The sequence below is a fragment of the Ruditapes philippinarum genome, unplaced genomic scaffold, assembly GCF_026571515.1.
Source record: "Ruditapes philippinarum isolate M1 unplaced genomic scaffold, ASM2657151v2 ctg3735_1_1_1_1, whole genome shotgun sequence".
In the NCBI taxonomy this organism is placed as follows: domain Eukaryota; kingdom Metazoa; phylum Mollusca; class Bivalvia; order Venerida; family Veneridae; genus Ruditapes; species Ruditapes philippinarum.
Window position 1 is genome coordinate 94,677 of NW_026862760.1, and position 17,905 is coordinate 112,581.

General features: G+C 32.4%; 1 protein-coding gene and 1 long non-coding RNA gene across 3 annotated transcripts; one reads left to right on the top strand and one right to left on the bottom strand.

Moving 5' to 3' along the window:
- Nucleotides 1-7: 7 nt before the first annotated feature.
- LOC132720126 (uncharacterized) lies at nt 8-7,205 on the bottom strand. Of its 2 annotated transcripts, none has more exons than XR_009624305.1 (3): nt 6,465-6,584; nt 705-1,006; nt 8-408 (listed from the first exon to the last, which is right to left on the bottom strand). It is a non-coding gene; the product is annotated as an uncharacterized LOC132720126 (long non-coding RNA). The 2 variants fall into 2 exon arrangements; XR_009624304.1 differs by lacking the exon at nt 6,465-6,584 and adding an exon at nt 6,975-7,205 and having other exon boundaries at nt 9-408.
- LOC132720125 (eukaryotic translation initiation factor 5-like) lies at nt 6,556-17,657 on the top strand. Its single transcript, XM_060704155.1, is given in 14 exon segments — nt 6,556-6,689; nt 6,803-6,952; nt 8,522-8,771; nt 11,534-11,615; nt 12,179-12,351; nt 12,675-12,791; nt 13,100-13,285; nt 13,921-13,995; nt 13,997-14,023; nt 14,025-14,084; nt 14,326-14,487; nt 14,941-15,108; nt 15,698-15,820; nt 16,335-17,657. Coding segments are annotated over 12 exon segments (1,386 nt in total). The 5' UTR covers nt 6,556-6,689; nt 6,803-6,952; nt 8,522-8,696; the 3' UTR covers nt 16,473-17,657.
- The last annotated feature ends 248 nt before the right edge of the window (nt 17,658-17,905 follow it).

Here is a 17,905-nt window from a genome sequence, read left to right on the forward strand (position 1 = left end):
GTCAAATCAGTCCCAATTCAGATCGGCCTCATTTTTTTCTTTATCCGTTTTTCATTTTTTAAATGTTGCATATATATTGATAAAAAAAAACAACATTTTTTTGTGTGTGGACAGGAATACCAAATGACAAACCACGGATTACAAAGAAAACAAGAACAAAATATATGATAATCAATCTATATTTTATCTGAGTAAAACAATTTTAACATTTATCTTCCATCTACTTTAAACATATGAAGCAGTATCACTGTTGCATATTCATGAGGCATATGAGTAGTTTTTCAACGAATTATAGGTGACTGTCACTTCTTTACACTATTACTCTGCTTTTTGTCTCAATACCCTTGGTTGGTTTAAGCTCGAAATCTTTTTTCAACATCGCCTGCTGATAGTTGTTTCCCGCGATAGCTGCAAGCAGAAATATTAAATAAAAGTATTTAAGAGTCAACAATTATAATATAGATCAACAATTATAATATAGATGTACATGTATATTCATTTTAATGATATCATACAGATTAGAAATTAATATGAATCATATTTATATTGTATCATACACATTGTTCAAGGTCAATTATCAGTAAATCATCATTTTACTAGCCTCTGTTCAAATATATAACTAATGAAATTCAACTTGACAGGGGAAAACAATGGTCGTTATGTCACTTTAAGTATTAGACACAAAAATGATGAATCATATTTACCTGTCCCAAGCTTGCGACTGCATTGATTGGTAAGTCCATTGTTGCATGCACCGCAGATTCATCTCTGATACAAAATATTTGGAAACTAAGTGATCCCTCGGAAGCATTAATCACAACCAAATAACAGAAGGATTGCAGACTCGGTTTGATTGAGTCTGTACATGAGGGATAATGAATAAGTGCTACATCCCTCACAAGCCGTACTTGAAAATTCACGAATCTGGCTTCTTTGTACAACAACTTAATTAAATTGTATAAAGGCGGCGACACTCTAGCTCTAATATTCAGATGAGGATGCCAACCTCCAAATATACAAAATAATAGATAATGTTTCTAGCTGAATTATAAATCTAAAAACAACATACAGACCCCTATATATCAAAATGGAATAAAATGTTCCATAACAAAATATTTAGCTGCTACATTTGGACTACTTTCCTGCGCATCAGTCGAATGTTTCAATATCGCTTACTTTTTACGATTTTACTAAAATATATCCATATACACTGCAATATTAGTTTTAAAATTTAAAGAAAATAAATATAGATTTGTACAAATAATAATAGTAATAATAATATTACTTGAAGGTGTACCGAACACGTGTAACTAATAAACAGCTAATTTACAGCAATCAAGTGTGAACAACATAATCTGATTAAACGCGTCACTCTTTGGATATGAATTTTCGGACAATAGAAACATAGAATAGAATAGAACATAAAATGTTTCTAAATTCAAAATTTCACCATTTTCGTGTTAAATGTTGAATTCTGCTTAAGCCGGTGCTAGGGGGCGTGGACGGTAACTTGCACTTTCCAGTACCGTCCATGAACAGGCTCAATCAAACCGAGCCTGCAACATTTTCAATTTTAATGTGTTGAACTTTCTTTAGGGATTCTATTTTTCTCTATTTATTTCTGACTTGGACTCGACACCTATCATCATAATATACATGCACATGTCTATTAATTACAATACATGCATCAAGAAATCATGTTATAATTAATTCAATCAGTAATATTCACATATATAACCTGCATACAAAACATGACATAGTTTAACAAGTTGATTGAAAATGTCAAAAACTATATTACTACATTAATAATATCATATTGATATGCTAATCTTCCAAATTGTCTCGTCTTTCAAACGCTTTAATACATATATTGCTAATTTTCTAATAACCAATTTTCTGTCTGAGTTGAACAATTGTATGAACACTAGGATTTAAAGTAATTTGAAAAAAAGTGCTTCAATGTACAATAGCCCACGGGATACGCACTAAAGTCCTTAGTCCAAAAATGACAGGACAGACAAAACCCGCTCATAAAATGACTGAGCAAAGAAAAGCTAGACCTCCCATGAAAATGATCAACAGGGCCGAAAAAGCCCTGTTATAACAGATACAGTCAACTCACTTTTTTTTTATTTATAAAAAGTAAAAATGATTTTTACTGCATTTACCAGTAGATCTATTAAGAGTGTGAGGCTCTTTTCTAATACTAATTTACTCAGTATTAAACAGACGCTTGAATCTGCCTCTATATATATTCTAACACATATTGTCGCCTTAAGGCATGCAGTGTTTTAACTGAAAGTATATTATGACAGGGAGCTCAGCAGGGGTCCAGGCCCAAATAAACAAGGATTTAGTGATCTACATTTATCCTAAACAGTTTTTGCAGATATTTTACTTCTTAATGCATTTTTTTGACAGAAAAAAATAACAGAACAGGGCTTAAGCCCCTTAAGCCCCCGGATGGAACTGGGTCTGATTTTAATTAAAAAATATAATTCGTCAACGTAGTGAAATAACTGGTTAACCCTTTCCCTCATGAGCATATTGTGAAAAATGGCCGTTTTCATTGAAAAGCCTCCTGTTACAAGTTCAAACTGCTATGAAACTATGAAAAATGCATCAATACTAGTCAAACTTGGCACAAATGTTGACTGAACCATTGCCTTTGTAACGACATGCTCAGTCTTAAATTTTCTGTTACCATGGCAACGAGGGGACATCTCAAAATTCCCAAAAATCACTATTTTGCCTTGATTTTTTCCATCAAAATTTATTTCAAAGTGCTGCAACTTCTCAAGGGATTGGGATAGAGTCAAAGGCTTTTCAGAGTTGGTTACATGTTACCTTATGATCGACCTGGGGTCATTTTTAGCCTCTCACAAGTCCAAAATTTTCTTGGCGATGAGGGGGGCTACCGCCCCCTTCAAACCCCCAAACAGAAGGGGGCACATCCCCCTTCTTGCAACCCCCTGATGTATCTTTTGGATTGGGGGCGGCGCCGAAAAAGTGCTCACTTTTTTAGCAACATTTTTCAAACGAAAACATGTGTTCGGGCCCAAAATAGGACATTTTTTCACTATTTTAGTTTAATCATATTTTATTGCTATATACATGTATATACAATACAGATACAAATTTCATATGTATTTCAAACAGCAAAAGCAAACGGGTTGGGCCCAAGTTCTTACAACATTAGCGGTCGGCCCTCCCCGGTAAATAATGAAACAAAAAAACTATATTCAATACTTAATGGCATATAACATAAACATAGTGTATATCATGTATAATTGCTGATGGAATGAATCGTAAGAAACGATTTTTAACAATATACAATAAAGTAATCGAACAGATTATAAATTTATAATATGGATGATCTAAGGATTCAGTATAACCTACCCCCCACCCCCCACCCCTAAGTGTCACGGGTTTCGTTAAGGCTGTTATGTGCATTTACTTTATATTGGGTACAGGGTATTTGTAATTACTTCTTATATAATATTCTAAGTACATTTATAACTGATTACAATAAAGGTTTAATGTTTAGGTATAAGTGAATCGATTTGTATTTTTAATAAATTTATGGACAGCAGTAAATATAACTTCATTATCTTTCGATGCTAGGCTATCACTACCAAGTAACAGTAGATTTGTATTCAGTGGGTGGAACGTCCTAGTTTCTGTAAAGAGTGTTATTCTTTGCGTTTGATAACTCGGGCATTTAAAGAAAAAATGTTCAGCATTCTCAACTGCATTTCCGCAATGACATGTGGGATTTTCACTAAGATGATTTCTAACTAAGTCACCATTTAGGTCGCTGCAATTGTTTCTTATACGTGAGTGTAAAACTGATAATAGTCTTTCACCTATTAAAAAATGTTTAGGTACAATAGGAGCTTTGAACATTTCTTTCATTCTAGTTTTAAATATGTTTAGTGATTCCACATTACGAATACTAGCATCAAGTGAATTCCAAAGTTCAATTGCTGAAGGTAAGAAGGATCTATTATACGTTTCAGTACGACGAGCTAATGTTGCATAATTGTTATTATTTCGAAGTGGATAGTTTGATGTTTCTGAAACAGTACTTGGGAAGAGATCTTCAAGATAATGAGGGACAAGGCCATTTTTTGCTTTGTAAACCGTGACTAACTTTTGAATTTTACGTCTGTCAGAAAGAGATACCCAGCCTACTTCTTTAATCAATGAATTTATCGATACAGACCTAGTTAACCCAGTAACGACGCGCGCGGCTTCGTATTGCAATTGTTCAAGTGATTGCTTTTCGTTTAATGTACAACCGTCCCACACTACTGAGGCGTATTCCAAAATCGGACGCATATAAGAGATGTATATTTTATTCATAGTAGATCGTTTAAGTTTAAATTTTAAAGCACGCATTGTACTTAAAACTTTTGACGCTGATAACATTATTTTTTCGATATGTTCATGCCATTTGAGATCATGAGAAATTGTCAAGCCTAAATGTTTGTGATGATCAACAAAGTCAAGACGATTGTTATTAAAGAATAAAATTGGCTTAGGATTTGTGTTTGAAGAGAAAAACATAACTTCAGTTTTATTGGGATTGAAACTCACAAGCCATTGATTAGACCATTCATTAATGATATTAAGGTCACGATTTAAAGTTGTTTCAATGAGGCCGATATTGTTTGAAGATATTATTACTATTTGAGGCATAAAAGAGGGGAGGGGTCGAAAGTGCGTTGTTTCGCGTAAATATGAAGTAAAGGGTTAACAAAAAATGATGAATAACTTCGGAATTACCCAAAACCTAGTTTTTCCATGTTAACATGTGGCCTTTCACCTAATTTTGGTGAAAAATTGTTGTTTTTTGTAACATTTTTAATTTTTTAGTTAACAAAAAATTATGAAAAACTTTGGAATAACCCAAAATCTAGTTTTCCATGTTAACATGTTGCCTTTCGCCTAATTTTGGTGAAAAATTGTTGTTTTGTAACATTTTTTATTTTTTTAGTTAACCCTTTCCCTCATGAGCATATTTGTGAAAAAAATGGCCGTTGTCATTGAAAAGCCTCCTGTTACAAGTTTAAACTGCTATGAAACAATGAAAAATGCTTCAGTTCTGATAAAACTTGGCATAAATGTTGACTGGACCATAGCCTTTCTAACTGCATGCTCAATCTTTCCTGTTACCATGGCAACGGGGGGACGTCTCAAAATTGTTTAATGCTAGTATAGTGCTTTTGCGATATATGTCAAAAATTTTAATGGCCATTGAAATCAGAAATATCTTTAAATTAAATTAGAAGCATTGGGACTTTTTCAATATTTGTCATGTGTTATTATATAAACAAAACTTATGGAGACTGAAGTTTCTGTGTTTAAATTGGCTGTTGTCAAAAAATATTTTAATGGTCCAATAAACAACTGATTAGTAAACTGTTGAATCTTAAGTGCAGTGTTTATACAACTGATTTAATAGTGGTGTCAAACTGTTAGATGATTGTCTCAGTGTTTATAAAACTAATTAGGCGATGAGATAACACCACAATTACTGAAGTTTGTTTAATGGCTATTGTTTAATAAATTGATGAAGAAAATAATTTTAAAAAAATAATTTATTTTACACACACGTTTCGCATTTCATTGTTTAAGACAAAAAATAGTCATTATATAGTCAATATATTTTAATATAATTATTGATATTTTTTATTATTTGAATAATATTAATTACTTTACTGGTAGTGATTTCAATATTTAAACTGATACTTAAAATATGTCTTTGTTGTTCTTTCTATGTTATTCTATTTTTTTAAAATTTAATTACTATAAAAAGAATTTTCTTACAATACAAGTGATATTTCAGAAATTTGTCTTTCATTTACACCTCTTATCACTCAACCCATAATTAAATGAGTTATCTTCTAATATTACCATTGAAATCAACAAAATGAAACATCAAATTGAATTTCCTTTTTACACTGTTTGATATTAATGAAATCAAAATTGGTTAACTTTCCTAGTAAAATTTTCTAAAAATTGGGAGTGAAACGTCCATACAATTGACAAAATGGGAGTGAAACGTCTAGGTGTGAACCGTCTTGGGAGTGAAATGTCTCAATAGTGAAATGTCTTGGGAGTGAAATGTCTGACATTCCTTTCACCCCCCCCCCCCGAAACAGTAGGGGGTACATCCCCATTCTGGCAACCCCTTGGTGTATTTTTTTTATAAGGGTCGGCGCCGAAAAAAATGACCACTTTTTTATCAACATTTCTCAAGCGAAAAACAGTGTTTGGGTCTAAATAGGGCATTTTTCACTGTTTGGGGCCTCAAAAAAAGGGGCTGGCGAAAAGCCGTCAAAACACGTAAATATCAGATAAAGGGTTAATTTAAGAACATGTAGTATCATTGCTAAATAATCACTCAACATTGCCTGTATACATATTTAGTAGTTTTAATAATGGTTCCTTATATATACCTCTTTTATTACATGGACTTTAATTACATATAAAGTCCGTGGTCATAATTAAAGTTCTGTCAGCTATTTCCGAGTTAGTTACGTTCTGATCCGGTAGAGTTGTCGTTCGTGCATCACTGGATGGAAATCTACCGGGAAAATATACGTGTCAATAGTAATTATCAGGTGGCGCCTTTTCCCCGGAAGTACGTCACGTCACAAGGCAACGAGCCAGAATTTCCAGAGGTAACGAACAATATTGCTTGTGTGTATTTCCATATTTCTCTTTCAATATGAAGTTTTTGTAAATTTTGCTTATAGTTCTGATTACTTCACACACGAATCATTATATTCCACAGATAAAAATCGATCAGACGTAATTTACGTGGCAGTGTCAGCTGTTCATATTGGGGCCAGTCTGGGACCGATATAATTTGCGCCACATTGGCAGTATTGCTTCCATTTCACCGTATCATTAGCTTCTTTTATGAAGTTTTTGCGTATTGAAGGTAAGATAATTGTCATACTTACGTTTCCATATTTCAGTTTTTTTCTGCTGTTTTCGTTTAACTTGGGTCAAGGTCATAGATACCACGTGCTGGGCAATAAATTAGAATATGACTTCATTATGGAATACCAGTTTTTAAATTTTATTTTAAATGGAACTTACGTTTTTGTTTGTTTTGCTTTATCATACACTAAAAATAACAATATAGTCAATATCAAATGTGAAAACATGAGATTCAAGTGTACAAGATAACCTGATAAGTGAAGGGATTGGCTATTGAAATCCTTTGATTAATATTATATTTATAACTGGTTAACATTAATGATTAAGAAAATTATTCTTAGTACTGGATACAGTTTAAAAGCTATCACTTACTTGTGAACATTAATACTAGTATAACTAGCAATCATACATGAAACATATCGAAGAGAAAGTGGCTTCAGTAAAACTTACAGGTAAGTTGTCTGTATCAACAAATTGAAATTGAAAAACAGTTACGTTTTAAACATGGTTCAAATTTTAGTGTATTAATTTGTGTCTTATTTCCTATCAAAGTTGCATATCGTCAAGAAATCATTTACTAGCCAAATTATAATTTCTGTAGCAAAATAATTATAGTGGTGGGGTAATATGTTTGAAAAACAAAACTCATTGAGGTCTATATTAGGCAGTAAGACCAACTTTTTGTTTTATCACATGATTTCTTTTCAATATGCATATGTTTAAATATATCCAGGTCTAGGATTTTATGATACTAACAGACAGTTTGTAAATTTTTGGACAATCCATAATTTTACAGATTTTTTTTATCTGTAAATTTACAGACATTAAGTAAAAACAGTCAATAAAACAATTGATTACATGCTTTTCGATGGTTCATAGAAATATATCAGTGATATAAAACTGGTAATTTCACTGTTTGAAACAGTGAAATTACCACTTTGATAATTTCACTGTTTTGAATTTAAGCCCCTTACGTTGTTTCAATGAAATACCAGCGTACACAGTACTTGGTACACACTTAAATGATGTGACGTCGTAAATGACGTCAAGTTGTATTATTATTTGGCGTGCTTTTCATTCAGTATTATGTTCAATGTCTTTTTAAAACGATTCTTTGCATGTAATAAAAAAAAAATTTAAGTTTAGTGTAAGATCGAAATATATTTCACCTTGTGACCACCAAAACTTCATATTTCACTTGTGGCTGCGCCACTCGTGAAACATACATTTTGGTGCTCACTAGGTGAAATATATTCCGATCTTACATTGAACTAAAGAAATATCCTCTATTTATTTTAAGCTGCATGTTTTAGTGTAAAACTTAAAACATCAAATTTCACATTGAATATCTGTAAACTTATGGGTTGAAAAATCTTTAAATTTCTAGACTATCTTTAAATTTACGGACAGTCCGTAAATATTAAATCCTAGACTTGATAACTGCACAGAGATCGTATCCTGTTATTGGTAGCTTGGCAGCATTCAATAATGTAAAGAATGCATTTGTAGTATTATCTTCTACATAATATAACAAAATACATATTCATCATTTTTATTGTCATTTCAGAGCCATTGCGCTGGCAAACAAGCACCATTTCGTCGAGAAAAAGAAGTGATAATTGTGGTTTATCCACATCAAGTAGTTATATGAAGTTCATAGATTTCTGTGACTATCATCTGCTACCTAGAAGTTGTAATATTTGTACTAGACATAAAGACGGTGAAAACTTGATATCGCAATTATGGCGACCGTCAACGTCAACAGTGAGGTCACTGACCAATTCTATAGATATAAGATGCCGAAAATCATAGCGAAGGTATGATAGATAGATGTACAGTTATTTTAGCAGGGCTCAAGCTAGGTTCAAAATTTAGGGAGAAGTCACTTCTCCCCCCAGCTGATTTAGGGAGAAGTGGGGAGACTTTAGGGAGAAGTGAGGAGATTCATTTATCGATGTTTGTTATCGCAATTATGTTGACTCACTGTACATATCTTATTAAATGAATTGGATTTGTGTTACAACAGAATATTCAATTTTGATTTAAAACAGAGACATAGATAGCTATTATTATAACTATTGTTATCTATGTCTCTGTTTAAAAGTAGTTTGAAACAAGTAATAAGAATGAGTATCATGTAATGCAACCATTGCATTAAATGAAGATAAAAAAGCCATAGTTGATTCCTATCATGGATCATATCATGGGTGAATTAACAGTTATTCCCTTCTGATTTACTATTAAAAAGCTTGCGCCGGACATTATATTCAATTTCACTTATGTTGTAAATAAAATGAAAGTAGATAACGAAAGAAACGATCTTTGATTTAACTTCGTTTGTAATAAATACAGTGTAATACACCGTTAATTTTATCAAATTTAACTCGTCGACAAAAAAGGTTATCATAACTTTCATTTAAAATTACCGTTACAGTTATATGTCGAGCGGTCCTCTTAATTCTGACAATCATTCGATAGTGAAAATTTAATTGACGTTTGATTCGTCCATCATAAATAATTGTTACAAGTAGTTGTATGTTAGCGATTTAATGATTGGTTAAATAATGTCGCCTCGATTGGTTTCTCGCACGTATCGGTAATCTCGCCGTGGGCGGAGTCTAATTGTTCTTGAGCGTCTATTATGACATGTTGGTAAACAAACGGATTAATGACATTTCGCGTTGATTGAGATGCATGACAGTCCCTTTTTCCGGCGGCGAGGGTAAACAAAGCAAACACACACAACATGTTATTGTTATTGTTGGTAATTTTCAATAATGGATCAATAAAATCGGGCGACTTCATCTTCGCTTTCATGTAGGATGTCGGCGAAGTCAGACGGAATTCGGCGACTATTTCGCCCGAATCGCCCACTAGCTCGAGCCCTGTTTAGTATTATAATCCTTAAAGTAAGAGTGGTTATGATGACCTGTATGCCCAACAGCTTAATGTGTATTTTAAAAAAAAAACCTTTTTAGTCCCCTACCGGTTTACCGGAGGGGACTTTAGGTTTACCCTCCGTCCGTCTGTCCGTCCGTCCGTCAGTCAGTCCGTCCGCACTCACAGGAGAGTAATTATGTGGCTAGAGGGACAATAGGTAACTGTTGTTTCTCTTCGATGTCATTCATTCTGTAATGCTTTTATGTGGCTATTTTCTTTTGTGTGGCTAAAAAGAACCATAGAGAGAACAATAGAGTAGCCACATAATTACTGTCCTGTGAGAACGTCCGTCCGTCAGTCCGTCCGTCCACAAAACTGGATCCCGCAATAACGCAAAAAGTACTGAAAATATTTTAATGAAACTTGATATATGGATAGATGGCAGTATGGAGATTATGCACGTCTTTTTCTTTTCTTCCTACGTTGAAAATTCTGGTTGCTATGGCAACAAATAGACTGAAAATATGACAAATTTTACACATAAACTGGATCCCGCGATAACGCAAAAAGTACTGAAAATATTTTTATGAAACTTGATATATGGATAGATGGCAGTATGGAGATTATGCATGTCTTTTTCTTTTCTTCCTATGTTGAAAATTCTGGTTGCTATGGCAACAAATAGACTGAAAATATGGCAAATTTTACACATAACCTGGATCCAGTGATAACACAAAAAGTACTGAAAATATGTTTATGAAACTTGACATATGGGTAGATGGCAGTATGGAAATTATTCACATCCTTTTCTTATCTTCCTATGTTGAAAATTCTGGTTGCTATGGCAACAAATAGACTGAATTTCAAGATTTCTGATTCTAGTTTTTAAGTTTTTTCACTAAGTTCTTTATTTCTTAAGGTATTTTCTTCAAACTTTAAATATAAGTTGCTTGTCATCAACCACATCATATGTGACAAGGTTTACAACTCTAGCACAAAATTTATCAGAATTACCTCCCTTGAACTTGAAATTTTCATGGAAAAAACATTGTTTTTTTTAATAACTTCTTTTTCTGAATGTATCTACTTCAAACTTCATATAAATGTTTCTTATTGTCACTCAACATTTGTGAGTGTTCAATACTCTAGCAAGACTATTTCCAGAATTATGCCCCTTTTGAACTTAGACTTTTTTTTGAGAAATTGGTAATTTTTACTCCCAACTTCTTCAATCATGATAGGATTTTAAAAATGTTATATTTTGATAACAGGGATGTTTAAAAAATAACTTTAGAGTGTCTTTCAGTCTGTCTGTACATAAAAACTATTTCCTGTGATCACTTTTAAAGAACTTTTTCAACAAATTTACTTTAAATAGGAACCTAAGTGAATGGCCAATGGCCCATAGAATGTTGCTTGGGCTCTTACCGGTAGGGGACTTATGGATTGCTTGCAATACTATGATAATTGCTTGTTGTTTATGATTTTGTAACTTTATTTAATTATAACTTTGTATAGTTGGTAATTTTAAATTGAAGAATTTTTTGTAAAAATAAATATACTAGAGCCCTATTGTTATTATCGATGAAATTTCCATTTAAGACTTTCTGAGCAATGTTTTTATGTACATTTATCTTAATGTTTAGCAAAAAATAGTTAATAACAGTTTGAGTTCATTGATGTATGTTGTATTGTTCAGGTTGAAGGTAAGGGCAATGGTATCAAAACTGTTATTGTTAACATGGTAGATGTGGCTAAAGCTCTCTCAAGACCTCCAACATGTAAGTTTGTACAGTTTGAACACTACTCAGATATTGCAGAACTTTTTTTTTTGGTTGAAAAAAATTCTATGAAATGAACCTGGTTTAGTAATTAGATATAAAAAATATGTTATGTAAATCAGTTCAAGAAATGTTGATACATTAAAATATAGCTGCACAGAATTTAAGCTAGGTTCTTTTTGCTTTTCTCACCATTTCTGTTGATATTGATTTTGAGCAGAGTTTAAATCCTCTTTTAAACAATATAAAATGCTGTAACAAGATAATTGATTTATATAAAAGAAAAAAGATTACCCAACATTAACTGAGATTTCTCAATTTAATAAGCTGCCATCCAGTTTCTATAAATCATCAAGGGAAACACAATAACAATAAAATTATATACAGACTAATATGTTATAAAAATACAACAAAATTATCTGCACAATCTGACATAATTCTAAGAAATTGTTTCAGTGAGAATTGTTGGTAATCACACAACTTTAAAATACTACTAACCCTATATTTACAGTCATTTTCATGAAGCATTTGCTTTACAATGACACACGTATTTGCTTTTACAGACCCTACAAAATTTTTTGGATGTGAGCTTGGTGCACAGACCCAGTTTGACATTAAGAATGATCGCTACATCGTGAATGGTTCACATGATGCAAGCAAACTTCAACAGCTACTTGATATTTTTATCAAGAAATTTGTCCTCTGCCAGGAATGTTCCAACCCTGAAACCATTCTGGTAAGTCTGATAATTTCTATAATCTAACAGAACTGTAGCCTTTTACTAAAAGTTTTGCACATTTACTTGTAATGTATACTTTCGTGTTATTGTTAAAGAATATTCTTTTCTGTCGACAGACATTGAATTTTTGTTAAAAATTTGTGGTGTGTGCAAGGGGATTTTATTATTTTGGAAACTAGAATAGCTCTTTAAAAAATATTCTGTCTTATTTCACTGTAAATGTTTAGAAAGACTTAAAATACTTCTGTAAACTAGCAAGTTGTACTGAAGTGTAGTGATCATGTTCTGTGTTCTACATATATGGTTTTGGTACATTGCAGAGTGCCAATCAGAAAACCCAGACGATTAAAGCTCGGTGTATTGCTTGTGGACACTCTGCCATGGTGGACATGCGCCATAAATTGACCACCTTCATTCTCAAGAATCCTCCAGATATGGTGAGTATACTGCCTGAGTTTTTTTTCTAAATCTTTGAATTTTTCCTCAAGGATTTGCTGTTTCCACCATTAGTGTAGCTTAGGTAAGGGACTTGAATATGCAGAAAGTCTGCTGTTAACTAGAGGCAGATGAAATTGGTGCATTATGTCAGTTTATTACATCATGGCTAAATGAAGTTTTGGCATATTTCTATTGATCTGTCTTAACAATATATGTGATGCAAGACCTTTTGTCACGACTAAGTAACTGCAGAAGATCTTTATGTGCTGTATTGGTTACAGTATTAACAATTATTCTGTATGTCTAGGACCCAGCTTCCACCACCCCATCTAAAGCTAAAAAGGATAAAAAAGATAAAAAATCCAAGAAAGGGGAGAAGGCTACAATGAATGGAGATGATGGAGACCATGATAGGGCCAGTCCTGAAATCAACTCCCAGGAACAGATGGCTGCACAGAGAGCTTCAGGCGGAGTTATTGAAGCCCCACCAGAGGTATTCATCTACAATTCCCTTTTCCAGCATCTTAAAAGTGATAGTAATAGCTCTGTTCTTGCTTGAAAGTTAATTGAAACTATTATTTTCGTACATTGACCATCTAGTTATTATGTACTGAGAAAAAAATGTTGTTAAATAAATTATATTCATGTTTCAGTTTCATTGGACAGAATTTCTAAGAACTTGACAAGTGTATATGTATACATTTCAGTGTTTTTTTTTCTCTACTTTGGGAATGGTGCCGGTACCAGACTGTTTGGGAAAAAATGCGTTATTTTGACTAAAATTGGGAATTTTTTCAATGCATTTTTTCAGCTACAAATGAGATTAGACATCATGAATAAAGATAGCTAACAGCTTCTACTGTCCAGATAGAACTATTGAGTGGTGATTTATATGAATATGTTGGATTTAAATGATTTTAGAAAAATCACTTGGCCTTGTGGGCATTTTGAACAGCACTTTTGGGAATTTAACATTGGAAATTGGGAATTTTAATGTCTATTTTCTATTGGGAATGGTACCGTTTTAGGGTAGTAGTTATATAAAGGAAAAAAACACTGCATTTTATAGGTTACATAAACGAAATGATTGTTATGACTTTAATTATATGTCGTTAATGATTTTGTTAGATAAAGGATGATGATGATGAAGACTGGGGAGAAGATGTTAGTGACGAGGCAGTTGCTAAGCGTATGAAGGAACTCCACTGATGCTGCCAAGAACATGGCAATGTTCAGAGGACCTTGAGAAATCTGCCAATCAAAGAATGGATCTTTTCTACGAGTTTGTTAAGGTGAGTCCAAGTTTAAATGATTATATACAAATGAAAATGTTTTATTTTTCAGTTCCAAGTAAATTCTTCAAGAATTAGTAATATGATCGTTTTTATGAAACTGCAATTTTTTTGTTAAAATTAGTATGAACCATTGCCATTCAGTCTTGGAAGTGATGAATATTTTTAAATGTGAGAGTAAATTGGATATTTTATTCAGTATTTTGATTTGCCTATTCTATGTTGTGATTTTTCCGTACAGAACAAAATCAACTCGAAGAGTTTAGCAGGAGCAGAACAGGAGTTACTATCTGAGGCAGAACGTCTGGAAGTGAAGGACAAGGCTGCCCTAGTACTTGTTGAACTGCTTATGAATGAGAAGATTGTCAGTCAAATCAAACAACATCGTAAACTGTTATTACATGTATGTATTCTTCATATATTAGACACCATCATTTAATATGTACAGATAATCAAAGAAACATATACTTTGCTTATAGGATTATGTTGTTATTCAAGTTGTTAAATGGATATGAATGTTTTAACATGCTTGTTTTAACATTGTTTATTTTATTCTCAGAGAGTTGTCTTTTACTGGTAATACCTTATTCAACCAAATAAAAATAATAGACTTGTATGTATTATATAGAATGGTATGTAAAGACAGGTGAATATACAAGAACTTGTCATCTTGAAAAGAGAAGAATGCTTTATAAACAGATTCATTTTAAACCTGTTAAATATATGATTATAATATAAAAATATTGTCAATTGATATGGTTGATTTCTATGCAAGGAAAAATCAATTGTCTTGAATGCTGGAAAAGACATGCATGATGTTTGAAAAAATTCTCAAAATGAAAATATTTTTTTACAGTTTTGTCATAACAATCAGAAAGCTCAGAAGTATTTGTTGGGTGGTGTAGAACAGGTGATTGGTCATGTCCATAAAGATGTTTTACTGCCTAAAGTACCACACATCTTTAAAGAACTGTATGACATGGATATAGTGGAGGAGGAAGTCTTGCTTGACTGGGCTAAGAAGGTACCTATAGCTGAGAAATCTGTTTAATTCAAGTTTGAGCCTAATATTTGCTGCATTAATTGCAGTTTAACTTAAGTGTTTCTCTATTTCAATTACAAAGTGATATGAAATTTGCATTAGATTCAAGAATAAGGTTTTGTATCCAAATGACGTTAATGTTTCCCCTTGTGGCTGCATCCACCATTTATCCCTGTGTGATCGTAAGAGGCAACTAGGTTTGAATTACTGGAGTCTATACATCTCTTAGGTCCAGCAGGTAAGGTGGTTTTGACTCCTAGTGTTGCTTTGAAGATTGTAACACCCGAAGTTTGCCAAAATCATCTTTCCTGTTATGGCACCATAAGACCTAAACTGAGTCGGTGCGCTGTAAAACCAAACAAACAAACGTTGTTAGGTAAAATAAACAATCTACTTTTATTACCAAAGTGCAAAAGAAAACAAAAAAAATATTTTGCTACTGCAAAATAATCAAGGTTCAGACCTGGAAACCACGTAAGTGTGCAGAAAATTGAACTAAAAATTGCTACATTTTTATAGAGTGATGGTAAGCATCTAAGCACAGCGTTATTTATTAAATTGTGTATTGCAGGTTTCAAAGAAGTATGTTTCTAAAGCTGTAGCACAGGAGATTCACGAGAAGGCGGCACCATTTATAAAGTGGTTGGCTGAGGCCGAGGAAGAAGAGAGTTCTGAGGAAGATGATGAAGTTGAGGTCAGTGCTCAACTTATCTGTCTCTTTATTTGTAACTTCATTGATATAATATTGTTCTTATATTGTTCTTTTAATAGCTGCAATAGAGGCCAAAATCGGTGCATTGTTTTCAGAACCTCCACATTTTAAGAGTGCTATACATCTCTTACTTAGATGGTAATTTTTTTTTAGAAAAACATATTTTACACCCAGTTTTTAAAGTATTTGGAACTTGGAAAGTATGTAGCTGCTAGAAGTTTGACTTGGTTTTTGTCAACAAAGAACGTTAAAAACTGCTTGCATTTTGGTCGAATTTCTGAAAGTTACCATTTCTATAACTTCTTTTCATTTGATTTCCACGAGAATTTTTTTTAGAAAATGAACAAAATTTTAAGTATTTAATTGAATCATTTATTGAATTGTATACTGGAAATTACAATTCCTTGCCTTTAAGAAAAGAAAAACAACATTTAAATATTTCCGTGGTTAATATTTGTTATTGCAATGTCTTGATATAAAACTGTTTCTATTACAGGTTGCATTCTCTACAACTGGTAAGGTTGGCGTGGAAACAATTGCCCCACCCAAACCAAAGTCACCAGAACAATCACCAGCTTCCGCTAATGATGATGAAAGTGAAGGAGATGACGAGATTGACATAGATGCCATCTAAATATATCCCTGTTATATGAACCATTATACACTTAAAGATCTTGAGAGAGCTAAAATTTAATGCTGTTATTTGCTTAAAGTAAACCAGCAGACTTTTATATTAAAACTGGACTATGATATCATTGCCGTGGAGAAGTTGTTTTTGAACTTGTTATGATCATTCATCATGTTTTTGATAACATCTGTGTATATAATTATGTTGTGGGCATTGATTCTTTGGTCATTGATTCAAATTGTAATTTCTTTATTTTATAATTTTTTGGGGAATAATTGAATCATTTTGTTAATCACTTTTGTACAGTGGCTTTTTAATAACAGAACAGACAGAAAATCTGGTTTTAAACAGAGTTTGTATAGATGGGTTTATAGTGGAGAAGTTATTATTTAGATTGTTGGATAAGTTAATTTGATTGTTTAGATGATCATGTATATGTATAACTTGTGCTTTCCTTTAATCTTTCTTGTCTCTTTCTTTATCCAATATGTATTGAATCTGTACATATTTTTCTTATTTACCAGTGTTACTTTCTTTGCTTTTTGTTAATTTATTTGGTATTATTGATTAATTTTACATGTGTCTATAAAATATTGAAGGTGTGATCGTTGAAAATTTTCTAATGTCTTGGTTTACTATTTCAGTGTTTAAAAGCCCATGAATATTGTTAATAAGAACTTGATTTTCAAAATGTTAATGAAATTGTAAGAAAACAATAATTGGATTACATTTCCTTTTGATATAATGTGACATTTCAATCCAAAATAGATGGCAATGGAAAGTGTGATCATTTGATATTATTTGATTAAGTAACACTTGACTGCTCTTGACAATTGGAGGGTTTGGGGTTGTTTTTGTTTTATTGAAAATTAGTGCTGCGTATTTATTATAAAAAATTATATTTTATTCAATTACCCGAGATTAGTGCAGATTTTTATAGTGCCATTGTTGAACACTTTTCTGTCCTTAAAAAGTTCTCTTTTTATATGTTCAATAATAAATTTCTTCCTCTAGACATTGATTCTATGCTATTTTTACAGGTAATTTGATGCTTAATTCATTCCACATTCGTTGTTTGTAACAAACTAATTAAAGTCAACAATGCTTCATTATAACATACAACATGTTTGTTGTGGACATTTCTTTTGGTGATTTGTGTAAATTTGTGATATGGAAGAAAAAATTTAAAAAGATAACAACTAGTTTTGTTTTCATCTCATTGACCTTCACCTAATTGTGCAAATAGACTAGAAAAAAAATGCTAGACAGAATCAAATTTGTTGCGTTTCCTGGCAGTGTGTCTTTGGTAATCCACAATTTCTATAAACAGCTTAAAAACCATTTGATATATTTTGATCAAACTTCACAAGAATGAACCTTTAGGTGGTCCTCTATAAAAGTTACATAAATGGCTCAGAGCTTAGATTTGGCATAAAGCA